Here is a 27,662-nt window from a genome sequence, read left to right as displayed (position 1 = left end):
AACTGGATTTTTGTATACGTTCACCTGAATAGCTGGTTATTCCATCTACAAGACCCCAATCATCCAACGTGCTTGAGATGCAACTCAGTTGTGTGCGACTCTGAACAGTTAGAAGACTAAGAAAGCAATCAGATGTGCAAAGGCACAAGCTGAGGAGAAAATGGGCCAGTGAGTGTGTAAAGGAGGCAAAACTTTTTTTAGGTATATAAGTGAAAGGAATTATAAAACTAAAGACAGAGATTGGGAGTCTTGTTGAGGGAGACAATGTAATAGCAGATCATCTTAATAATTATTTTTGCTCAGTATTCACTACTGAAAGAGAGGGGAAGGGGCCACTGTTAAGTTGCAGGGATATTCAAGAATATGAAACAACTACATTTACAGAGGAGAAGGTCCTAACAGAACTCTCAAAGCTGACAGTGGACAAATATATGGGGCCAGATGGGATACATCCAAGGATACTAAAAGAACTTAAAGAGGTGCTGGTAGCACCATTGACAGAATTATTCAACCAGTCATTAGCTACAGGAGTAATTCCAGAGGACTGGAAAAGAGCAAATGTAGTCCCACTGCACAAAAGTGGAAGCAAGGAAGAGGCAAACAACTACAGACCAGTGAGTCTCACATCAGTAGTAGGGAAATTGATGGAAACACTCTTAAAAGAAAGAGTTGCAGATTATCTCAAATCCAGCAATTTACAAAATCCAAAACAGCATGGATTCACTGGGGGGAGATCATGTCAAACAAATCTTATTGACTGTGTGACTAAAGTGATTGATAAAGGTGGAGCCGTGGATATAGCTTATCTAGACTTTAGTAAGGCTTTTGACACTGTTCCACATCGCAGACTGCTAAATAAACTTGGAAGTTTGGGATTGGATACTAGAATTATTGAATGGATAAGATATTGGTGTAGGATAGAAAACAGAGAGTTGTGGTAAATGGAGTGCATTCACATCAGAGCAGGGAAATGTTACCAGTGGAGTACCCCAGGGATCTGTACTTGGACCAGTGCTTTTTAATATCTTTATTGGTGACATTGCAAATGGCATTAAAGGGAAAGCATGCCTTTTTGCCGATGACACAAAAGTATGCAACAGGGTAGACACACGGGATGCAGTCAATTTATCGACAATCAAAATCCCGATGGTTAAAATACCGGCAGCAATTGACCGATGGTCAAAATCCCGACAAGGTCAAAATCCTGACAGGGTCAAAATCCCGACATTTAAAATACCAACAAGGTCAAAATACCGACATTTATAATGTCGACTGGTCAAAAAGTCGACATAACTTTTTCATGATTTTTTTCCTTGAAACCGACTTGTTCATACTTTACCATTCCAGCAGAACTGGAGGGGGAAGATAATAGTGTGCCGAGCGCAGTGAGGCACTGTGCCCGAAGCATGGCGAGCGCAGCAAGCCATGTGAGGGGACGCGGTACACTTATATAGTGTCCATGTCGACCTATGTCAGCGCACACATTTTTGAAAAACTCGTGTCGGCATTTTGACCTGTCAACATTTTGCATGTCGGTATTTTGACCTTGACGGTATTTTAAATGTTGGTATTTTGACCATGTCGGGATTTTGACTATGTCGGGATTTTGACCGTCGGTCAATTGCTGTCGGGATTTTGACCATCGGGATTTTGATTGTAGGTATTTCATACCGATTCCAGACACACCAGGTGGGGTAAAACAAATGACTGAGGATCTAGGTAGACTAGAGGAATGGTCAAGAGTGTGGCAATTACAGTTTAATGCCCAAAAATGCAAAATCATGCACTTGGGTCTCAAAAATCCAAAGGCTAAATATAGTATTAATGGTACTATACTAGAAACTACTGAGGAGGAAAGGGATCTAGGAGTCACTATTCCAGGTGACTTAAAGGCAGATAAGCAATGTAACAAAGCAATGAGGAAGGCTAGTCAGATGCTTGGCTGCATTGGGAGAGGAATCGGCAGCATAAAGAAAGTAGTAATAATGCCACTGTATAGATCATTGGTACGGCCTCATCTAGAATACTGTGTTCAATTTTGGAGGCCATATCTTCAAAAGGATATTAATACATTAGAGACTGTACAAAGAAGGACAACTAAAATGGTGCATGGCCTACATCACAAAACATACCCAGAAAGACTAAAACATCTCAATATGTATAGTTTGGAGTAGAGAAGGGAAAGGGGGGACATGATAGAAACTTTCAAATATATCAAGGGTTTTAACAAAGTCCAGGAGGGAATCATTCTCCATATGAAGAGAAGCAATAGGACACAAGGACATGCACTGAAACTGGAGGGGGGTGGGGGGTATCAGGAGAAATATGAGGAAAAATTACTTCACAGCAAGGGTAGTGGACAAATGGAATAGCCTTTCATCAGAGGTGGTAGAGCCTAAAGGCCCGTACACACTGGTCGATGTATCGGCTGTTCTCTTGAACGGCCGATACATCGCGGGACCGTCGGCCAGTGTGTACGGGCGATACGTCTGTGAACTCCGTCGTTCACAGACGTATCGCGTCGGCTGCGCAGCACAGCCGACGGCCAATATATCTAACGATATATTGGCGCGTCGCTGTGTGTACGACCGCCCGTACACATGCTGCGGCGGCCGGCGGTGATTGCCCGCCCAGTTCATGACGTCAGTCCCCCGACGGATCGGGCAGTGTGTATGCACAGCACACTGCCTGATCCGTACATAGATATATCTGCAGATCAATTGATCTGCAGATATATCTACTAGTGTGTACCCACCTTTAGACAGTAGAGCAATTTAAACATGCATGGGATAGACATAAGGATATCCTTACAAAGAAATAAGTATCAAATAAGTTTTGAGATAAAAATATGGTTTTAAAAAAAATGGCAGGCTAGATGGGCCAAGTGGTTTTTATCTGCCGTCAAATTCTATGTTTCTAGTAGATCCTCAAATGCATGTGCCATGCAAAATAATTACAGCTGCATCCTCTCTGCGTGCTACCATCAATCAGCAAGCTGGACTCTATACTGTTTAGAAACTAGATCTTGTCAATAAGCCTATAGCACAGGATTGTAATGAAGAGCACATTCTCAAGGTAGCCCTTCAGGGTGGATATTGGAAATCAAGCTTTTATTAACTTTTTTTGTTTGTTTAATTCCACAGCAAAAACCTTAAAAGCAGCAATGTAACAGAACTCATCATATGTAAGTCTTTTATATTCTAGGTTAAGTTATATCCCACAGGTACTGTAGACAATTGTTTATGGTTCATTCCCTAATCATATATTACAAGAGTGCAGATGTTTGTTTTAAAATATGCATTTTTTACAAACCAGAAACATATTTGTCAAGTCAATGTAGTCTGGTCAGGCTTCGTGGCTGCGTTCCTCTGTCATGCAGATGATCTATAAAGCAGCACATTCACATTCTGTAACTGGTGTAGAACATAAGCGATTACATCTGAAGGAATTAACCCTTTAGTTGTCTGTGCAATTAAACAGCAGTGAATGGAACTTTGTCGGTGTTTGTGGAAGTACTGTGATCTTTTGTAAGCTCGGAACCTTGTTGAATCCTGCTTTAAGTCATTGTCAGAATATTGAATAATTCAAGTCACCCAATCAGCATCCTTAAGGGGAGGAGAATTTCTACGGAGAAAAAAGAGATCTTTTGAAAGGCAACTGGTGCACAATATCAGAGCAGCACAACCTGAGAGTTAGGCAGCATTTCCCCATCTGCACAGACTCAAGGCTTTTGGAAAATGCTGGGAACGGATCTTTTGTATAATTATTCCTCTTTTTCATTAGCATTTATATGACTTCACCTTCCATTATCTCGCATTACTTCTATACCTTCTTAGTGATTAATCATTTATCTTTGCTCTTACTGTTGTGAGGCTAATCTAGTTTGTTACAATATATTGTATTCAGTTGTGTGTTTAGTTACATTATATATCCTCTACTAGCCTTATTGTTTTTGTTTGTTTTGCGATATTGACCATTTGTCACAATTTATTGTTCGTTGAATTTGTTTCTATTTAATATACTTTATGTTATGTAATTGTATATACTTAGCTACACAAATATTGTGTACGCTTATTTATACCATATATAAATATATTTAGATTTTTTTTCCCCAACACGTTGGTGTGATGGATGACCATCAGAATATGAATTTATCCTGGCCAGGTCATGTTCTTCCCTTGGACCACTCTTTGCTGAGGTATTTAAACAGCACAGAGGAATACTTAGCATATTTATGTGGGCCGAAACGTAGTAGTTTATCTATGCCTATGACTCTAGTCTATGCATTTATTTTTTTAGTGGGGGTCAGTGGAAACATACTGGTGTGTCTGGTGATATTAAAGCACCATAACATGAGGACCCCAACAAACTATTACCTGTTCAGTCTGGCTGTGTCTGACCTTCTGGTCCTGCTTCTTGGGATGCCTCTTGAAGTGTATGAGATGTGGAGCAACTACCCTTTTCTGTTTGGTGCTTGGGGTTGTTATTTCAAGACAGTTTTGTTTGAGACTGTATGCTTTGCCTCCATCCTCAGTGTGACCACTGTCAGTGTGGAAAGGTACGTGGCCATCATCCATCCCTTTCAAGCCAAGCTCAAGAGCACCCGAAAAAGGGCACTAAGAATACTCATCACACTTTGGATCTTCTCCATTCTTTTTTCCATTCCCAATACCAGCACACATGGTATCCTCCTGCAGTACTTCCCCAATGGAAGCCTTGTTCCTAACTCTGCCACTTGCACTGTTGTCCAACCTCTGTGGATTTACAATTGTATTATCCAGATCACATCCCTGCTCTTCTACATTCTTCCAATGGGAGTTATCAGTGTCCTCTACTGCCTGATGGGCATCAAAGTAAGTAGGATGGTATTAATCCTTATTTATTGAGATAAAAGTATTGTTTGCTTTAGATTTTTTTATGTTTACAGAGCTCAATAGTAATAAATGTAAAGTTAAATTGAAAGTTACAACATCAAGAAGCTCCAAAATAATATAAGTACCCTTTAATTGTATGGAGATTGTGAAGCAAAATTGATGATAACCAAGCAATTCTACATTGTGCAGTGTTGGTTTTAAAAATATCTACTTGTAGCTAGTTGTCAGGCATCATTCTGCCAATTAAAACACAGTATGAACTCATGACATGATTGGTGCAGTATTAATCAGAAATTAGTGCTCCACTGTAAGCCTCAGATATAGCTGAAGGCATGGAATCAATACTGTAATATGGGGTTAATCGGAACAGCAGGAATGCATCTGGGTCAGAGTTTGTTGCAGCAAACAACAGGCTTGTTCACAAAATCAGTTTTACAATACTCTTATACTGTATCTAATCAAAGATCTATGACAAGATAGCACCTACAGCCTTTTCCAATAAATACTGAGTCATGCTTCACAATCTGCTCCGTCTGTACAGATGTTTGTCTTCTAAAAGATTAGGGAGCTAGCTGTTAAAATGTAATAAGTTTATTTTATTTTCATCCTAACACCTTTTTGCTTGAAGTACCTGCTGTTTATTTCCTAAGTTACACTCTGCAAGGTGGACAATCCATGCGTTATCTAATAGAATTAATTTAGCCAATACTTTGCAATCAACTGTTGAAGGTAACAAGATAAAACAAATCCCGTTAGTTGTAGAAGCCTGCATTCAAAACAACAAAAACAAACCATCACAGCACCACCCTACCTCTAATTATTTGTGTTTTCATAAACCACTTTCAATAATAAATATGACATCATCGTTTGAAGAAGCTAGACATCAGTAAACTGACTCAAGTTGATTGGTTTTGTTTATTTTTTTATACTAATGATTTATATTTGTTAATTTTTGTAAGGTTGTAATGCCATAATACTGTAAATATTTGTTTTAGTTTAGCATAGTCCTAATATTTAAAGAATTGCCCGTGAAAATGTCCCTGTTTTTCAGAATTTGCCAACTGTGTAACCATAATCTGCATAGTAGATGATATACTGTACTTACCGTCTGTGTTTTATCTCTAGACTTTCAGGTTAACAGTTATTGAATCATAGACTTTAAAATATTAAAAAGTACACTGTCGTCACATTTAGTAAACAGCATGATGAGGATAGCAAAGTGGACAATATTTGAAAATGTTGGAAATGGTGAATTAAGTCATTCTTTTCATCAGTCTGTTGCTGAGGTGAACACCGTATGCTCTAAACCATTTCTATGTTATGTTCCTAACCATAGATATGAACTTTTCACACAGAGATGTTGGTTGTATCTTACATTGTGTTCGGAGGCAGTGGTTAACATCAAATAAATTAATAAGATACAGTGGAGGTGAGGGTTTATTATGACAAATATTGAATAATGTAATAACTGTCAAGACCACTTACACCACCACCTCGGAAGCTGTATACTTAATATTAAGCTTTCCCTCTGATTGGCTAGTGTTGTACACTGCCAAATTTTCAGAGAGAGAAGAAAAGTATCATCTTTATTTACAGCCATAATCTACATAAGGTTATTTGCAATCTGTAGTTGTACCTTATGTTTTATCAGTAGATTTACCAAAGTCATCAGGAAATCCCTGCTCCCACTCCTGAAAATGGATCTCTTTAAAAGCTAAGTACTTTATCCGGAATTCCAGAAGGATGGTCCACAGCAGAGGCCTCTGATATCTGCCCCAGGAACTCCATTTCCAACCACAAAAGCAGCCTCCATAGGTTTCTATGGGGGCTGCTATAAAGTCAGATTTACCAAGTTTCAGAATTCTAAACATTCCAGAACTTGGCCCGGAATTAAATCCATCTTTAGTACCTTATGTGCTACTGTTATGCATTTTTTTCCAGAGAGGGATTCTCGGCTTCCATTGTAGCAAGCATAGCCCAACAGCTGCCCAGCAGACATGCGCTTGGTCCTTATGTAATAATGAAAGTGATAGTCGTGGCTAGTATATTGCTTCCAACTCTATGCCAGGACAGAGCTTTTTCAGAAGCTCTGTCCCAGAACCTGAAGCATGGTAAATGTACAGTATGCAATACTTTGCGTTATCGCATTGCGATTACCAATAATGATATCTCACCACATTTAAAAGCAGATTGTATCTGATCAGCTTCCACCACACCTCAAATTATCTAAATAACACATTAGGGGCCGGATGTAATGACGCCCAAGTTCGGAGGCCATGCGGGATGCCGGCCGAAATCTGACTTTTTTTAAAGGGGCAATTACTTAAAAGACAAAATCATGCCTTGTAAGTGTTTGCCCCTTTAAAAAGTGTCAGAGTTTGGCTGGCATCCTGGACGGCTACCGAACATAGCTGTCATAACATCCGGCTCTAGAACTGTGTATGTAGCTTTCTTGGAGATTTACTTGATCTATGCTGTCATCATTTCTTTAGGTATGGTGGTCTTTTCTGTATATTTAGGCATAAATTCAGAGATCTTCGTTACACATATTTGCGCAAATGTGTGGTTAAGCCCCAAAGCCGCATCAAGGCCTCTCTGTATATTTGGGGTCCCTAGCGCTATATCTAGGTGCAGGGTGTGGCACCCCAAAACACCAGAATGAGCCAGAAAGCCCAGCGTGGCATACCAGTGTAAAAAACTATAGTGTTAATAAATTAGTATTTAGGAAGCCGAAGCTATAGAGAGGGTGATACAAACATGAAATGTAATTAAAATAGAGAAATAGTGTTAGAAAATTAATAAGTGAAAAGTGTTAATAGAATGTAAAGGTATGCCACACTAAAGCCATCCAGCTCAGCCAGTCCAGAGGCACCACACCTCACACCTCCATTACCCCAATCTGGGTCTAAGATTAACCAGCAAGGAGCCACATGATAATGGCTCCTTACTACAATATGTCTAAGCTAAGAGCTACCTACCTTGGAGCAACCCCATAATGCTCCATGTGGCATGTCAGGGCCTGCACCTCCTCCTAATGCAGGGACCTCTCTGCCTCTCACAACAAACATATATATTGGTAGATGCTCAATTAGCTTAGTGATATCATTCAGGTGCTCGAAAGGGAGGGGTATTTCTAAGCAAGAAAAAAAAGGCATTGATGCGGCTTTGGGGCTTATTCACACATTTGCGCAAATATGTGTAACGAAGATCTCTGAATTCTATTATTATGTGGAATTTATATCTGGTTACAGTTATCATTCAGGGTGCTGGGGGGAACAAATGCCTTTTTTTCTTGCTTAGAAATACCCCTCCCTTTCGAGCACCTGAATGATATCACTAAGCTAATTGAGCATCTACCAATCTATATGTCTGTTGTGAGAAGCAGAGAGGTTCCTGCATTAGGAGGAGGTGCAGGCCCTGACATGCCACATGGAGCATTATGGGGTTGCTCCAAGGTAGGTAGCTCTTAGCTTAGACATATTTTAGTAAGGAGCCATTATCATGTGGCTCCTTGCTGGTTAATATTAGACCCAGATTGGGGTAATGGAGGTGTGAGGTGTGGTGCCTCTGGACTGGCTGAGCAGGATGGCTTTAGTGTGGCATACCTTTACATTCTATTAACACTTTTCACTTATTAATTTTCTAACACTATTTCTCTATTTTAATTACATTTCATGTTTGTATCACCCTCTCTATAGCTTCGTCTTCCTAAATACTAATTTATTAACACTATAGTTTTTTACACTGGTATGCCACGCTGGGCTTTCTGGCTCATTCTGGTGTTTTGTGGTGCCACACCCTGCACCTAGATATAGCGCTAGGGACCCCAAATATACAGAGAGGCCTTGATGCGGCTTTGGGGCTTAACCACACATTTGCGCAAATATGTGTAACGAAGATCTCTGAATTCTATTATCATGTGGGATTTATATCTGGTTACTGTCATCATTCAGGGTGCTGGGGAAACCAATTGCTTTTTTTCTTACTGAGAGATCTGTCAGACTCTCCACTTATATTACAGATTCAGTTATGGTTACTAGTCAACATCATTGACTATTTGAAAAATGGTTCTCTTACATATGTTGTAATCATCTTATGCTATATGGAATGCACTTGTCTTTTAATATAGAGAGATAAAATAGAATTTAACACAATAATGTATATTCTGCTTTTTGCCTAACAATCCTTACCTTGATTTAAAAGGAGCACATATGTTAAATTACAAGAATGATTTGCTTTATTTTTAATTGTTAAAGGCATATGGACAGTCAATTGCTTACTGTAAGTAGTACAAGTGGTCATCTGGGATAACGATCGACTCCCAGCAGCAACAACAGAAGCGCCAGCAGCAGTAGGCGTTACACTCAAGGATCCAACGGAGGAATCCCAGTTAGGAGAGGACTTGTCAGACTTGCCAGTGACGTGGCCTGCAGGACTATTGGCATTTCTGTCTAAGGAGGAAACTGACATTGAGGGAGTTGGTGGGGTGGTTTGCAGGAGCTTGGGTACAAGAGGAAGAAGGGATTTAGTTGTCAGTGGACTGCTTCCGCTGTCACCCAAAGTTTTTGAACTAGTCAATGACTTCTGATGAATGCGCTCCAGGTGACGTATAAGGGAGGAAGTTCCTAGGTGGTTAACATCTTTACCCCTACTTATTACAGCTTGACAAAGGCAACACACGGCTTGACACCTGTTGTCCGCATTTCTGTTGAAATAATTCCACACCGAAGAGGTGATTTTTTTGGTATTTGACCAGTCATGTCAAATGGCCTTAATCATACCACAGACAACAGGTGTCTCCCCGGGTGCCTGACTTAAACAAACCACCTCACCATCATAATCCTCCTCGTCAATTTCCTCCTCAGCGCCAGCAACACCCATATCCTCATCCTGGTGTACTTCAACAGTGACATCTTCAATTTGAATATCAGGAACTGGACTGTGGGTGCGCCTTCCAGTCTTCCCGTCCAGTGTTGGGAAGGTCAGGCATCGCACCCGCCGACACATTTGGACTCTCCTTGGGGATTTGTGATTTAGAATGTACAAATCTTTGCTGTGCTTTTGCCAGCTTAAGTCTTTTCATTTTTCTAGCGGGAGGATGAGTGCTTCCATCATCATGTGAAGCTGAACCACTAGTCATGAGGAACATAGGAGAGGGCCTTAGCCATTCCTTGCCACTCTGTGTCGTAAATGGCATAGTGGCAAGTTTACGTTTCTCCTCAGACGATTTTAATATAGATTTTTGGGTCATTTTACTGAACTTTTGCTTTTTGGATTTTACATGTTCTCTACTATGACATTGGGCATCGGCCTTGGCAGACGATGTTGATGGCATTTTATCATCTCTGCCATGACTAGTGGCAGCAGCTTCAGCACTAGGTGGAAGTGGATCTTGATCTTTCCCTATTTTACCCTCCACATTTTTTTTCTCCATTTTTTTTACTGTAGTATTACTGAGCGATTACTCAGTGATACTGAGCACTGATGATGATGATGATGATGATGATGATGATAATACTGAGAACTGACACTGAGCAGCAAGATGCAGCACAAGACACTGGACTAGTATATTTGTAATGTACTGTAGTATACTGAGCACCACAATGCAGCACAAGACAATGAGCAGTGATACTGAGCACTGATGAGGATACTACTGAGAACTGACACTGAGCAGCAAGATGCAGCACAAGACTGTGGACTAGTATATTATTAATGTACTGTAGTATTACTGAGCACCACAATGCAGCACAAGACAATGAGCAGTGATACTGAGCACTGATGAGGATACTACTGAGAACTGACACTGAGCAGCAAGATGCAGCACAAGACACTGGACTAGTATGTTAGTAATGTACTGTAGTATACTGAGCACAGATATTGAGATTCGCCACTGAGAGAACGTAGCCACGTCCTCTCTGCTCTCTCTACAATGCACGAGTGAAAATGGCGGCGACACGCGGCTCTTTATATGGAATCCGAATCTTGTGAGAATCTGACAGCAGGATGATTACGTTTTTTCTCGTTCTGGTTTTCCGAGTCAGGCGGGAGCAACCGAACCTGCCTCAGACCCGTGTAAACCATGTGGAGTTCGGGGGAGAACCGAACCCGCTCATCTCTAGTCACCATACACAAAGCAATGAGCTAGGTTTTTTATTGGGTGGTTTGTCGATTAGTTTTAAAATTGCAACAGTGCTGAGGCTTGTTCGCCATTAATTGCTCTTTACTGAATCAGTCATTCAATCATTGGTGGCTTTGACAAACTCCAGCAAAGTACATCTTCCTAATAGACCCTGGCCTAGATTTACTAACTAGCAGTTGTCAAAAATGCTGATGGTCAGCACCCTTGACCATCAGATTTAAAGCGGCAATAGAAATAAATACTCAACCACGCCGGTCATCCATTGATCCTCAGTGGCTTTGAAAAACTAAAGAATAATAAATAGAAGTGAGGATGCCACTATTTTAAATGACAGAAATCCAGGGACGTGCGGTGAACTAAATGACTGAGAAGGCACTGGCTAGCACCAGAGCCAGATTTACACACAATATATGAGCAAAAGGGTATATCTGGGCATCATACACAGGTGGAGCAGTACAAACTCCTGGAAATTTGGTGAGTTTTGATCAGAGATGTGCGGAAAAGATAGGTAGGTGAGGCACTGCCTCCCCTGCCATATACTTTTTACTCCAGAGTTTTGGCTATAAAAATGATTAGAATAATACAAAGAAGATATTTCTAACATATTCTTTGTATTCATATACTTTACAGAGTCAATACTCTGGCACAAACGTTAGTATGACAGCAAAGGCTCTGCCTCACCTGCCTCACCCCACCGCACGTCACTGCAGAAATCGGGACTATCTTATGACACTTTGGACAGTTGAAAGTATGATATGTAGGGGGATCATATACTGTGGGTTAAAATACTGTGGGTTATTTAAGAAAAAATATATTTTTCATGTACCTTAACTTAAGTTGATTGAAGCTGATTGTTGTCTAGGTGTTATGTGGTTCTGTACACAAGCATCTTTGGTCTTAATTGATAAATAACACATTTCAGGTATTTTAAAACTAATAGCTCATGACTGAAGTAAAACTGCTTTATCCATGTGGTTCTCCATCAGAGTTTGTAGGGACATTTGGTATGATGGCATTTAAATAATTAATGGAGACACACACACCTGCGGCAGATGTGGAGGGAGCTGTTAGGACCCAGTGAACAGTCCCAGCTGGGGCCCCGTTCACTGCTGGTGGGAAGCATCCGGGGACCCCTGTAAAAAGAAATAGATAAGAAAGGGGACCCGTGAACCATTAGGGGTGAATTCTGAGGTGACTGAGAGAAGTGTGAGGGAGCTGCTCTGAGAGCCGGCCTTTATATAGGAACCCACACTGACTGTGAGGAGAGTTGAAGGAACAAACCAGGCTGCAGAAGGCCCTCTGACTGAAAAACAGTGTGTGTGAAGTAGCCTCAGGCAGTGTGGGGGAAGCCAGGAATAGAGCTTTCCCTGTTAGGTTTCCTGGAAGCAGAGACAGAGTTGCCATAACAAACCAGACCCTAAGTCCTTAGATAGCCAGAAGCCAAAGCACTTCCCTGCTGCCTGGACGGGCTATGAGGCGGAACCTTACCCTACAATCAGCTGATGGGGCTGCATCCTGGAAGATGTTGGGTCTATTTACAAAGCTTTGAATGGAGATAAAGTACTAGCCAGTCAGCTCCTACCTGCCATATTACAGGCTGTATTGGAAAAATGACATTTAGGAGCTGGTTGGCTGGTACTTTACCTCCATCCACTTTATCTCCATCCAAGGCTTAGTAAAAAGACCTAGTTCTTCCAGGGGAGAACTAGGTCTAGGGTACAGCCTCACTATCAGCCTGTGCAGGCTTCGGGGACTTGATACTTACAACTGGAGAGGTATATAGTAAATTGCACTTTGACACCATACTGCAGCTAAAAGTTAACAAAGACTGCATTTATAGGATGCAGTTCCCCATTCTACACCTTATAAACTTAAGCCTACACTACGTGTTTGCAGCACATCCAAGGATAGTTACATAGCTATACAGTATGTACTAAAGTTTATGGAAAGGTAGCCGCTGAGAGCACATTAAGGAGTTACACTTATTTCTTGAAGTTGTAGTACAGACAGTATTTCTGGCAGAATAAACTACACATAGGAAAGTTCAGGGACCTTTTAATAATAATGTGGTAATCCAAGGTAGCACCTTTAAAAAGTATTTACATTTTTAAAAAAGGAAATCTACTGTATCTTGTAGAAACAGAGATAGTGAACAACATAATTTTCCCCTATAATAATCCCTGGCAATGTTTTGCATAGGTTTGCTCAAAAGTACTCACATACAGTACCCTTGTTAATTTATACAAGAAGCAACAGAAGATAACCATCTAAAAGTGTACCACCTGTAGAACACTCAGCTTAACTATACCACTTATACTCGTGGGGAACACGAATAGTGTTATACAAATATACGGTAAGTTAATGTATTTATTGTATTATTGCTTACCTGTATTTGTTTTATGTGTCATTGTTTCCATGCATTATAAAAGCTTAATGGTTCTCTGTGACAAGCATTTAGTACCATTTAAGTTTAATATACTATTATACTATGGGGTAAATTTACTAAGGTGGGAGTTTTTTAGAACTAGTGATGTTGCCCATAGCAACCAATCAGATTCTACTTAACATTTATCAAGCTGCTTCTAGAAGATAATAGATAGAATCTGATTGGTTACTATAAGCAACATCACCAGTTCTAGAAAAAACTGCCACCTTAGTAAATTTACCCCCATGTGTGTTCTTGAAAAATATAACTACAGTAGTGATGTGCACCAGATAAAGTATATCTGATATAACCAACTCAAGTATTGGTACACAGTTCCTGGGGACAGAGACTTCAATTTGCAGAGCTCCAGCGTAATAAAAATGTCATTGTTCTCCATGTGTAATTTATTGTTAAACATACTGTATTTAATATAATGTATTCATGTGATGTTGGTAACTTGTTGCCAGTCAAATTGGATTCTACTGATGAAACGGTCATCTTCAATAAATTCAAAATACTAATTCCTCTGTGTCTGGACAATTCACCTTTCCACTATGTGGGACTTAAAACAACCTGTATTCAATGAACAAGCTATCAAAACTGGATAAGGTGTTCAATTAACACACCACACCTGTTCATCTCCTATTTGGGGTATCACATTGATAGAGTGGTTTTACATCGGCCAACTTGGATTCAAAAAGAAGCTGGGGGAGATATACTAAGCCTTGGGGAGAGATAAAGTACCAGACAATCAGCTCCTAAGGGCCATGTTACAGGTTGTTGTTTTTAAATGTCAGCTAGGAGCTGATTGGTTGGTAGTTTATCACTCCTCACTTTATCACTCTCCAAAGGCTTATTATATCTGCCCAGTGGTTTCTTCCTTGGCAGCCTGCTGAGATACAGTTAAAATTAACTTAAGTTAGACTTTTAGGCTGCCTAAAGAGTATGTGGGCGAACACCCCGCACACCCCATGTGCATGTCTATACCCTCCACACCTTGTCACATAAACCACCAATGATCACTAAGTCATATATGCCCTCAATCCTTCAACTCCTCATAGGAGTCAAATTTGTCTGTCCCATTTCTTCACAAAATTTGATTGCTACAAATATATTCAGAGCAGCGCAAACATGTTGAATTTATTTGTGGAACAATGTGAAGACACTGTTTACAGATGTAGCCATGGTCACCTTTGCTGTGATGCTGCATGGTATGGTGGGCTGCAACTATTTGCAACCAGCAATCGCTCATTTTGTTCCTAAAGGAATAAATGGTGCGATCGTCGGCTGTGAATAGTCGCAGCCCAACACACCATGCAGCATTGCAGCAAAGATGAAAATAGCTGTAGATGCTAAAACAACAAATATTAACACACAGACAAGACAAAAACAACAAAAAATGGGATTAATAGAAGCCTCTGTATGTCCCTTAAATTGACTGTTGAACTTGAATGTTACTCCTATGTTTCCACTTTTGTATCTAATGGACATGCAGAGAGAAAGGAAACAACCAATGTGTAGTACATTCCAGAAAGATAATCAATAATGTGATTTTCACCCAGTTGCGAATCATACAATATATGGTAAAACTAAAAATATTCTGCTTCCAAATCATGTAAGAATAATGAATAAATGAGTGTGCACACCACTCTCATAAAGAAATTCTGTTTGTGCACATAGATGTTTCTTTAAATCCCACCTATAACACCATGGGATGAGCTACAAATAGGTGGATGTACCGAACTCACACAAATTAAGTTAGTGTCTTTCTCATAAAGGTATTTTTTAATTTCACACTCGTCCCCCTGGTATTCCTATATTCTCTTCCCCGATTGTGTTCACAGGCCATACAAAACAATGTATTCCAACAGGTAAAACAAAAAACAATTAACAAAATATGCAAATCCCATACATATAACAAAAGTCACACAAGTTTAAAAGATAACTTTTAAAGCTAAAGAGTCATAAAGCGCAAAACAATATGGCGTGAAATACATGTCAGAGGTAGATGTAAAAAGATTAATACTATACACCATGTTCGGACTCCAATGAGTGCAGAAAAAAATTACCTCCATAGTGTAAATCCCAGCCGTGGAAAAGCAGTAGCTCACACCCTCTTTGTCATTGTGTTCTTTTTATAAAGATTCTACGAAATTGAACTGTGTTGACAAAGACAATTAAGGGCTTAACTGTGCACCACTACCAAGGCATCTGGGTATGTGTCTTAGGTGGACATGTACTAAGCAGTGATAAAAGTGGCGAAGTGAGCCAGTGGAGAAGTTGCCCATGGCAACCAATCAGCATTGATGTAACATTTACAATTTGCATACTTTAAAAATATACAGAGCAGCTCATTGGTTGCCAGGGGCAACTTCTCCACTGGCTCTTTTGTCCACTTTTATCACTGCTTAGTACATGTACCCCTTAGTTCTAGTATTGACAATACCAGCATTTCAATGACATGTACAATACAAACCCTCATTCGGTGGGCTTGTTTATAACAAAAATCCTGATCCATGTGGCCAGAGTTGGTCCTAATCAATATGATGAACTAGGCAATATTTTGGCTGGTGCTCCCAACTTAGCACTGCTGCTATTTCTGCCTCTGTCCTTTCCCATCAATATCACCCCTCAGTCATAGCAGTCCACATTTTGGTGTTCCTACCTCCTATATTTTAAAAAGAAACAGTGCGCACATTCGGCATACAGCCCAAAAAGGGGAGTGTTCTTTTGGGAAGGGGCATGGCCACACAATAGTACCCCAAATTCAAATTACACCACACAGTAGTTCAACTTTATTAACATTATATCATGCAATAGTGTCCCTTCTTCACGTTACATCACACAGTAGTACCACTTTAACTTATATACATATGTTACAGGTGGGTTAAGTTCGCGGAGACCCAGATGGGTGGATTCCCAGAAAAGTACTTCAACAAATAACTTGAATAGATAGATATATATATATATATATATATATATATAAATGTATTGTATACTTAGCTAAGGTTATTGATCAATTCAACAGATGTTCAATACAGCAATCACATCAGCATACCAGGAGCCTCGCCCTCTTTGTCTAGAAGCTGAGTTATATTCGGATCATCCTGGCACCTCTGCAGTCAATGTTCATCCAGGCTGTCTTGGCTGCTTTAACATTGAAAATTTCTATCTTATATAAGCTGGAGAATTCCTGAGTAAGCATATTTCATATGTACAAAGTACATATTATGAAAATATACATAAATGCTAAGAAATAGTAGAGGCACTGTTGCGTCAATTTTTAGTGTTAGAAATAACATATTATATACATTGATTAACATGTATTATATAGATTAACACACAAGGTGAAACGCCATTGTCTCCAAATGAAGATGCAAACATTCCAATGTTGACATATGTCCAACTCCAAACACTTTTTTTGTTTTAGTCTCATATAACCAGAAAATGGACATTGCCCTTAACTTGTAAAATATGTACAATATATATATATATATATATATACGATATATATATATATTTCCCTTGTATTATATGTATATATATATATATATATATATATATGACAAGAATTACTCTCCCACTGCGCTATTTCAAATAAAACACTAAAATTAATTAATTATATGGCTGCCTGTATCCTCTAAGTTCCCTGTTAGGAGGAATTAAATGTGTGAAAATATGAAACGAAATAGAGGAGATGGCGCCAAGGGAGTTATATCAACGCCCTACCTAAAAACGGACCCTTACAGTACTCTCCGGATAAATTACGTCAGATAACAAATACTAACATAAAAATTTATTAAAACAACATATAAACCCGACACAAATGTTCATAAGTATACAGAGTTGATACATTTACATTTGTCGCACAATTTGAACAATCAGTTTGTAGTGATGAGGAAAAAGCGTAGATATATCACTACGATTTCCTCCTTCTCCTTATTGTAGATTCGGAGGTAACATCAGATAATAGCTAGATAAATAACCCAATGCGTTTCGTCTTGTTCCAAGACTTCATCAGGGGTAAAATCTCTTCATTTCAGAACATATTGTCAGCACATAAAAGGTCATTCAAAGATGTATGAACAACGTTTCAATATTTCAATGGGACTTGATTGATACAGCGAGGACCATACCTCATATATCATCAGCTTGAGTCTGACATTCAGATATTCGAATATGGGGAAGATTCATATGTGTATAGAATCTAACTGGTTCGCAAGCATAAGGAACCTCGTCGGTCAGCAGCTTGAACCTGACACAACGTTGTTCATACATCTTTGAATGACCTTTTATGTGCTGACAATATGTTCTGAAATGAAGAGATTTTACCCCTGATGAAGTCTTGGAACAAGACGAAACGCATTGGGTTATTTATCTAGCTATTATCTGATGTTACCTCCGAATCTACAATAAGGAGAAGGAGGAAATCGTAGTGATATATCTACGCTTTTTCCTCATCACTACAAACTGATTGTTCAAATTGTGCGACAAATGTAAATGTATCAACTCTGTATACTTATGAACATTTGTCGGGTTTATATGTTGTTTTAATAAATTTTTATGTTAGTATTTGTTATCTGACGTAATTTATCCGGAGAGTACTGTAAGGGTCCGTTTTTAGGTAGGGCGTTGATATAACTCCCTTGGCGCCATCTCCTCTATTTCGTTTCATATATATATATATATATATATATATATTTCCCCCTTCTCATCCTATTAAAAATACCATATTATATTAATAACAAACACCAACCACCTTTCTAAAGATATAAAATAAAGCACTTGTATAATAATCAAATGATGTTAAAAACATGACTTGTATATAGTCTTTTATGCAACCTGACATGTAATGGGTAACTAGTACTATCTTCAGTATGTTTACTCATTCTGTTCTTTGTATTTGGTGCTAAAAAAAACACATGAGAGCATGAGATTGATAATAGTGAAACTTATATTTCTGTATCACTCCTGACAACATTACTAATCACAGTAGTGCTCCTTATTCAGATTACATCATACTGAATTGATCCTTATTCACATTACACCACACCATATTGCTATTTATTCACATTAGACCTGATAATGTCGGTATTATCTTAGACCGCAAAGCTATACCCCTTTGTACACTATTACCGTTGAGCTGCTATGGCCGCTAGACCACGTGCACGTGCTACGCACTTTGTACGCTATTTGCGTACAGAGTCCTGCACGTGGTATGCACGTGACGTACGCACGCTGCGCTGAGCGTACGGAATACACACAGCGAGCGCACACACATTCTCTGTAGCCACTTTCTCTCCTGTAATGTACGGTGGTGGTGGTGCAGTTGCTATAAGTTTCCTGCTAGGGTTGGAACCAGCTGCTTGAGCTAATCCCCGTTGTATATCACCCTCTTGTTGCCATAACTGTAAACAATCATAATGTCTAATCCTTTGTTTTCTGGATTTTATCAGACATATCCTTCTTCAATTTTGCAACACCTCAGGACTAAAACTGCCTACCTTAGGGAACGGTTCCCTATCTTCCACAGTCATACTTTCCCATTCATTGCATAAGACCTCTGCGTGTGATCCATATTTCTCACACATTATGTACCTCGCCGACCCTTTGGGCCGCGAAATATCAACCTGAACCCTGGTTGATCGTCCCTTACTTGAGCAACTGGCCCCCATTCTTTGCAGGTATTGCCTTCTCAGCTAATTCCTACAAAAACCAAATTACTCAGAGGTTAAGGCGACGGTGAAAGTTCTCCCACTCACGCCCATGTTGGCCAATACACCTACACACTGTCCTCAGTGCTGGTCATACCCAACCTAGGGCCCTGCGTAACCTCTATTTACTGAGAGTGTGTGGGAGTGACTTACCCTTCCCAGTAAATATCAGTCTGAGATTTCCTGAGTGACCAGCGAAACTCCCTTAAAATAAAAAAACTGTTACACAAATCACGTTGCGTGTACAATTAGCATCTATGATCCCGCGATTTTACGCAAATGGCGTAATGGGTATCAAGTTGAACTAACTATTGCACACACTAACGCGCGGTACAATCGCACGGCGTATAAGTAACTGTTACTTATCCACTATACGACCAATGGAATCGTTTTTCAGGCTGCGAAACCTCAGCCGGAGCGTTTCTGAACGGGCCTATATGGGTACTACGCAAACCCCCGGGGCTGCGCTCTCACCGCTGACCTTTTTCAGGCCACGGTTTTCAGAGCTTCGCTTGACTTAGTCAGCGGATTTCTGACTTCGCTGACCTCTTGGTCTGCTGTTATACTAATTGCTCCTTTATACCTTATACAATGTTAACGTGAGAAAGCCACTCCCACGCCACCAAGTGTCCACTTACCTGATGTGGTCTCCTACGGGATCCCGAATTCTGGGTTCACAAAACCTTTATTTGCACACTCACACTCGTTCACTCATATACACTTTGATTTTTCTGTACAGAAAATTAACTTTCATTCAGATAAAACAGCCTAGTCCCAGAGGTGACACAATAAGAGAAGGTTCTTTTAAACTAAATATTGGAAACTGTGGAAACTGAACAAATTTGTGCTATTATCGCGTGGCTACCATATCGCCTAAACTAAAACAATGCTATTGTGTGATTTGTATTTAGTGGGCGTACCTGTATGCACGTTGCGTAAACACGCCACGTGTGTACGCCTTTACGTTGCGTACACAGTCCCGAACGCTGTCCGAGACACGTGTACAAAGGCTGTACGTCCGCAGTACTACAAATCCCACACTTCTATAAATGTAAGGGATATTTAACTATAATCACTTAGTTAACACACACACAGTTTCTACTGTATAAACCTTTACAACTAGGCCAGGCTGCGTGTGCATTTTACACTTACTCCCTTAAATATTAACTATATGTTAACTAATTAGCAACAAATTTTCCAGTACAGGTTAAAATAAACCTAGTAATCAGTGATTATGGCAACAGTGTGAGCAGATATGCAAAGTACAAAATACAGGTGTGTGCGTATGATGTGTGCGCATTTGGCGCCAAAACAGAAATTTACAGATTTTAAAAAGAAAAATAGCTTTTGCATTCTTACCTTATGGATCCCTCCAGCATCCCTTCAATCCATGCAGGGCAGACGCTTATCTAATCAGCACTTATTATATCCCTGACCAAGAAAAGGCTACAGGGAATACTTCGCCCTTTGCTGATAAAGTCTGCGAAAACTCTGCCAGGCTGCGAGTATGAGAAAGAAATGGACGAGCCCTCAATTGATAATGTCGGTATTATCTTAGACCGCAAATCTATACCCCTTTGTACACTATTACCGTTGAGCCGCTATGGCCGCTAGACCACGTGCACGTGCTACGCACTTTGTACGCTATTTGCGTACAGAGTCCTGCATGTGGTACGCACGTGACGTACGCACGCTGCGCTGAGTGTATTAAATACACACAGCGAGCGCACACACAATGGATAACCTTTAAACCTTGTTAATGATACAATGTATGATATGCTTATACTGTAAACCTTTTTCAGCAAAGTACTGCAACGATATTATACTTTTAAACCTTAAGTAGCACTGGCGATACAAAGTATCTGCAGTGCGTACACCTTAACAATGCTTATACACCTTAAACAGATAAATCTACTTTAAAGTCCAGGCAGGAAAGTGAAAACACAAAACTGTTTGCACTTTGCAGTTTAAACCACAGAGTTCTAAGGCCACCGTGGATTGATTCCAAAAATGGTAAAACAGTACAGTTCATACACTACAGGCTAACAAGTAAATCTAAACAGAAACAATGGCTACAAATAATGTACGTACGTGAGAATATTCGCAAGCGCAACCCGAACTCGGTCCTCCGCTCGTCATGCAGATAGCGTTTAGAGTCATCTGACCGGCCAGGCAACAATGGTCCTTATATACACAACATGCATACACAATACAATGGTCACTGTAATCTCATTGTTCATTGGACACAGAGATATGTCTCCACATTACAGCAAAGGTCATAGGTGGATTTAAAAAGGTGGGCGATGTCTCTTCCAACTGCTCTTGTGGGTGGTATCCTCTGGATTCCCGCTGCATATGTAATTTACAGTAAATACAGTTAATGTTCATAATCTACTCTTGTACATAACTATACGCAGGAGCAAGCGATCTTTCTCTAACTAACACCGGAATGTTACCCTCAAAACACCCTACAGCTGGATACTAGACATCATCTTCCAACCTTTATCTGACCCTTCCTATCATGCGTAGGCGAATCTCTCTGTCCAGGAACTGTTTAAACTAATAATACTCGCTGTCATGGTCTAGGGGAACTATATCTATAAAATACGCTATATGGGTTAAATATGCTATGTTCCAATAACACGCTACACGCTCACAAACTCCGCCGTAAATACCCATATTATGCGCACGATCGCCGGAGCGGTCTTACGCAACTTGCAGATATGTGTACATACGGCGGACTGAGTGCACGAGCAGCGGGCATGTGCATGGGGTTAGTACAAGGAATATGTATTATGATATTTTTCGACTTTGACAGACCACACAGTAGTACTTTTTCTATACATTACGCCACACAGTAGAGCACCTTATACACATAATGCCACACATTAGTAATGCCTTTATACACATAATACCACACAGTAATGCCCCTTACACATATGACATACATTAATAATGTCCTTATAAACATAATGCTCCTTACACATTATGCCAACCTTTATTAATGCCCTTATACACATAATGACACACATAATGCCCCTTGCAATGCACTACTATGTAACACAAATCGCCATTCTGGTTGGTAGAATCCAGTACAGACCTTCATTCTGTGCAGATCACATTCGCATAATCAGAATATAATATAACCAGTATACAATGCAGATGCAATGCTGATGACTAACTGTTAGGGTCTCCTGCCCTGTGCTGCCACTTCGTCATGGCAACCGGGAGACAAGTGCTAGCGGAGTGACCTGAGCGCAGCTGATACTCCGGTTCGGGTCTTTTGCTGTGCAGTGGTTATAGGCTCTGTGCATGGCAGGGGATCCGGTGCTGGTTTTTGTGCTCACAGTCTGTGAGGTCTGAGTGGGGCGTGGACAGCACCTGCTTTATAAGGCCTCTTCTCAGGGTAAGCAGATGCTGCTGAATCTTTGTTGGTTAGTCAGTTTCTGAAAGTTAGCCAGTACTGTGTAGCTTTGTATTTGTTTGTTGCTTACTGCAAATAGGCCTGGGGATTTGGTATTACACTCTGCCAATCCAGACCTAGCAGTAAGACTGGAGTCAGTCGTTTAGCTTGCTGGGGTTCTGTTACTACTCTGTGAACTTAGCAAGTTTGCGGCTGTATTCTAAGACTTGCCTGTCTAATCCTGTCTCACTTTGCTAGGTGTCAGGGGTCAGTTTAGTGGCAGTAAGCTGAACCTGTGCACTGCAAGTGAGAATTAGGATTGTGGAGACTCTCCTTGTGTCTATCATTCCATCTCTGACCAAGGAGTTTACTGCCACACCCGTTGGTAACCCTTTAGGGTTTTGCTGTTGCCCTTAGCAACAGCATTTCGGGTTCTCTACGTATTAAAACACAACATCTTGCTTTTCTCATCTGAGCAGTTCTAATACAAGGGAGATACCCAGTTCCTTAGCCTCTGGGCTTCTCTGTTCACTTTGTGTGTATTTTGTTACCCTATCACCTTCTGTGTACGTTATGTCATATTCCCCAGTCTGTCTGTAAGTCCATTTGTTTTGCATAACAGTTCAAACACCAGTACATTCCTGCAGGCACTGGAGTGCATAACAGTCCTGACACCAGTACTTTCCTGCAGGCACTGGTGTGCATAACATATTCAGCAGCCTAATACTCCTGTTGAAATTTTGTGGGAATATGGAGCATACCCCTCAAAATACGTTGCAACAGGTGGTCGATCAGGTGCAGGTCCTGACTCGACAATTTAATGATTTGTCCATTAAAATGCACACCTCCCAGGCTGCTGGCGGAGCTCCCGCAGCAGCAGCACCTGCAGGGGTTAAGGAGCCGAAAGTAAATCTCCCGGATCGTTTTTCTGGAGATCGCTCGCAGTTCTTTTGTTTCAAGGAGAGCTGCAAGCTATACTTCCGGCTTAGGCCTCAGTCTTCTGGGTCGGAGATTCAGCGGGTGGGCATAGTGATTTCCTTGCTACAAGGAGACCCACAGGTCTGGGCATATGGGTTGCAGCCTGACTGTCCGTCGCTTAAAAGTGTTGATGCTTTTTTTACGGCACTGGGCATGTTGTATGATGACCCTGACAAGACGGCCTCAGCCGAGGCTCAGATTTCGATCCTTAAGCAAGGGCGAAGGCCAGTTGAGGTTTACTGTACGGAGTTTCGGAGGTTGGCCCATGATACCCAGTGGAATGACCCAGCCCTGAGACACCAGTACCGAAGAGGTCTTTCTAACCAGATAAAGGACCAACTGGTACAATATCCCTTGCCTGATAGCTTGGATCAGCTCATGCAGTTATCCATCCGGGTGGATAGACGGCTGAGAGAGCGTAGGCTTGAAAGGGAGACTGAGATTTCCTTCCTTCCCAAGGGATCCTCAGACTCTGAGGAATTTTCCGAGGAGCCTATGCAGATTGGGGCTACCCGCCTCTCCTCGCGTGAGAAGACGCGGAGGAGACAGCAGGGGTTGTGTTTGTACTGTGGGAATAAAGGTCATGTGGTAGTATCATGCCCAGAAAAGCCGGAAAACTTCAGGGCCTGAGGGTGATGGGAAATATCCTGTCAGGCCAGAAGTCAGAATTTCCCAAGAAGACTTTTATCATTCCGGTGACCTTGAAGATCCTCGGTCAAACTGTCAAGACTGAGGCCTTTGTGGACAGTGGGGCCGACGGGGTTTTTATGGACCGCCAATTCGCCCTGAAACACTCTGTTCCCTTAGTACCCTTGGCATCGGAAATTGAGATTTGTGGGTTAAACGGGGAACCATTATCCCAAGGTAAAATTACCTCTTGCACTAGCCAGATTTCTTTGTTTATTGGAGCCACACACTCTGAAAAATTGTCCTTTTATGTGACTGTCTGTACTTTTGCCCCATTGGTGTTGGGGTTACCCTGGTTAAGGGCCCACAATCCTCAATTTGACTGGGTCTCTGGGGAGATTCTTAGTTGGGGTACTGATTGTTTCAGGAGTTGCTTGAGCCTTCCAGTCAGGCTCTCGCAGCTAAGTTTGCCAGGATTGCCAGGGTGTTATGCAGATTTTGCGGACGTGTTCTCCAAAAAAGTTACAGAGGTACTACCTCCCCATCGCCCCTATGACTGTGCCATTGATTTGTTGCCAAATGCTAAGCTTCCCAAGAGCAGGTTGTACTCCCTGTCACGTCCTGAGACTCAGGCTATGGCAGAGTACATTCAGGAGAACTTGGCTAAGGGATTTATCAGACCTTCACAGTCTCCAGTTGGGTCGGGGTTCTTCTTCGTGGGTAAAAAGGACGGTTCGTTGCGACACTGCATCGACTTCAGGGAATTGAACCGTATCACGATTAAAAACTCATACCCACTGCCTCTCATTTCGGTCTTGTTTGACCAGCTTCGTACTGCCACCATTTTTTCTAAGATTGACCTACGCGGTGCGTACAATCTAATCCGAATAAGAGAGGGGGATGAATGGAAGACTGCCTTTAATACCCACTCAGGGCATTATGAATATTTGGTGATGCCTTTTGGGCTCTGTAATGCCCCGTCAGTCTTCCAGGATTTCATGAATGATGTGCTCAGGGAATATTTGGATAGATTCTTAGTTGTATACTTAGATGACATCCTAATCTTCTCCCATTCCCTGGAGGAACATCGGAAGCATGTACGCTTAGTCCTCCAGAAACTCAGAGACCACCGGCTTGGGGCGAAGCTGGAGAAGTGCGAATTTGAAGTTCAGCAAATCGCATTTCTAGGATATATTATCTCCCCAGAAGGTTTCCAAATGGAGGGTTCCAAGGTACAGGCAGTCCTGGATTGGGTGCAGCCCACTAGTTTGAAGGCGCTTCAGCGTTTCCTGGGCTTTGCGAATTTTTATAGACGATTTATCGCTGGATTTTCGTCTATAGTGGCGCCCTTGGTGGCACTCACTAAGAAAGGGGCGGATGTTGCTCACTGGTCTTGTGAGGCTAAAGCGGCTTTTGCCCGTCTCAAAAGGGCATTTGTTTCGGCCAAGGTGCTGCGACACCCAGATCCAGAGCGTCCTTTTGTGGTGGAGGTGGATGCCTCTGAGATGGGTATTGGGGCAGTGCTTTCTCAGATGGGAGTGTCTGATAATCGCCTTCATCCCTGTGCTTACTTTTCCCGTAAATTTTCGCCTGCCGAGATGAATTATGACGTGGGTAACCGGGAATTGTTGGCTATTAAGGATGCACTCGAGGAGTGGAGACACTGGCTTGAGGGGGCTAAGTTTGTGGTCTCAATTCTCACTGACCATAAGAATCTGGCATATTTAGAGTCAGCGAAGCGTCTCAATGCCAGGCAGGCACGATGGGCTTTGTTTTTTGCTCGCTTTAATTTTTTGATAACATATCGCCCTGGGTCAAAAAACATCAAGGCTGATGCGCTCTCGCGGAGTTTTGCTCCAATCCAGGAGACCACTGAGGAGCCGTTGCCCATTGTTTCCCCATCATGTATTAAAGTGGGCATTACCCAGGACCTCTTATCATTAGTCCTTAGAGCACAGGAGCAGGCTCCTCCAGACCTTCCAGTAGGTCTTTTGTTTGTGCCTCCTAGGTTAAGACAGCGAGTGTTCCTGGAATTCCATGCCAAGAAGTCTGCAGGTCACCCGGGTATTGCCAGAACTCGGGAGTTGCTATCTAGGGCGGTGTGGTGGCCCTCGGTGGCTAAGGATGTGGATCAGTGGGTTCGGGCATGTGACATCTGTGCCCGAAATAAGACTCCTAGAGGGGTTCCTGTTGGCCCATTACATCCACTCTCTATCCCATCTAAGCCATGGACCCACATTTCAATGGATTTTGTGGTGGACTTGCCCAAATCCTCGGGGATGACAGCCATCTGGGTTGTCGTTGACAGGTTTTCGAAGATGGCGCACTTCGTTCCACTGGTTGGGCTGCCATCGGCCAGACGCCTGTCTGAATTATTTATGCTGCATGTTGTGCGTCTCCACGGGTTGCCACTTGATGTGGTCTCTGACCGCGGATCCCAGTTTGTGGCCAAATTCTGGAGGGCATTTTGTTCCGATCTCCAGATTTCTGTCAGCTTGTCGTCAGGCTACCATCCGCAGTCTAATGGGCAGACTGAAAGGGTGAACCAGTCCTTGGAGCAGTTCCTCAGGTGTTATGTCTCCAAGTGTCAGACTGACTGGGTTGCTCATCTGTCCATGGCGGAGTTTGCCTATAACAACGCGGCTCACTCTGCTACAGGGATCTCTCCCTTCCTTTGTGTGTATGGGCATCATCCTAAGGCCAATTCTTTTGACCCCCTGGACTCCACGCCTGGTGGTTCCTCTGTGGTTTCGGTCCTTAGAGGTATTTGGCGGAAAGTGAAGAAAGCCCTTGTGTCTGTGTCATTAGTGACCAAAAGGGTTTTTGATAAGCGGAAAAGACCCTGCAGCTTCAAATTAGGAGACTTCGTCTGGTTGTCTACCAAGAATTTGAAGTTGAGACAGCCATCTCATAAGTTAGGCCCCCGGTTCATCGGCCCTTATAAGATCACCAGGGTTATCAATCCGGTGGCATTTCAGTTAGATCTGCCCCGTTCTTTGGGTATCAATAAAACATTTCATTGTTCCCTTTTAAAACGGGCGATTAGTAATCCTTCTTCCAGTGGAAGACCTTCCCCTCTTCTGATACGTGGCCAGAGAGAGTTTGTTGTTGAAAGGATTCTTGACTCCAAGGTGGTTCGGGGTCGGCTGTCATTTTTGGTGCACTGGAAGGGGTATGGCCCGGAGGAGCGGTCGTGGGTGCGCAGTTGTGATCTTCATGCCCCCAGACTGATACGCTCTTTCTTCTCGCAGTTCCCCGATAAACCCGGTGGTAGGGGTTCTTTGACCCCTCGTCAGAGGGGGGGTACTGTTAGGGTCTCCTGCCCTGTGCTGCCATGTCGTCATGGCAACCGGGAGACAAGTGCTAGCGGAGTGACCTGAGCGCAGCTGATACTCCGGTTCGGGTCTATTGCTGTGCAGTGGTTATAGGCTCTGTGCATGGCAGGGGATCCGGTGCTGGTTTTTGTGCTCACAGTCTGTGAGGTCTGAGTGGGGCGTGGACA

General features: G+C 41.8%; 1 protein-coding gene across 1 annotated transcript in view; it reads left to right on the top strand.

Moving 5' to 3' along the window:
• The first annotated feature begins 4,022 nt into the window (after positions 1 to 4,022).
• NMUR2 (neuromedin U receptor 2) overlaps positions 4,023 to 27,662 on the top strand; it is a 125,036-nt gene continuing 101,396 nt past the window's right edge. The window contains exon 1 of the mRNA XM_063928343.1: positions 4,023 to 4,853. Within this exon, the coding sequence (XP_063784413.1) occupies positions 4,128 to 4,853 (726 nt within the window). The 5' untranslated portion in view covers positions 4,023 to 4,127. The remainder of the gene's footprint in view (positions 4,854 to 27,662) is intronic.

Source organism: Pseudophryne corroboree, chromosome 6 (assembly GCF_028390025.1).
Source record: "Pseudophryne corroboree isolate aPseCor3 chromosome 6, aPseCor3.hap2, whole genome shotgun sequence".
Lineage (NCBI taxonomy): Eukaryota > Metazoa > Chordata > Amphibia > Anura > Myobatrachidae > Pseudophryne > Pseudophryne corroboree.
The sequence above is the reverse complement of the archived record's forward strand: the minus strand, read 5'-3'. Positions and strand labels throughout refer to the sequence as shown.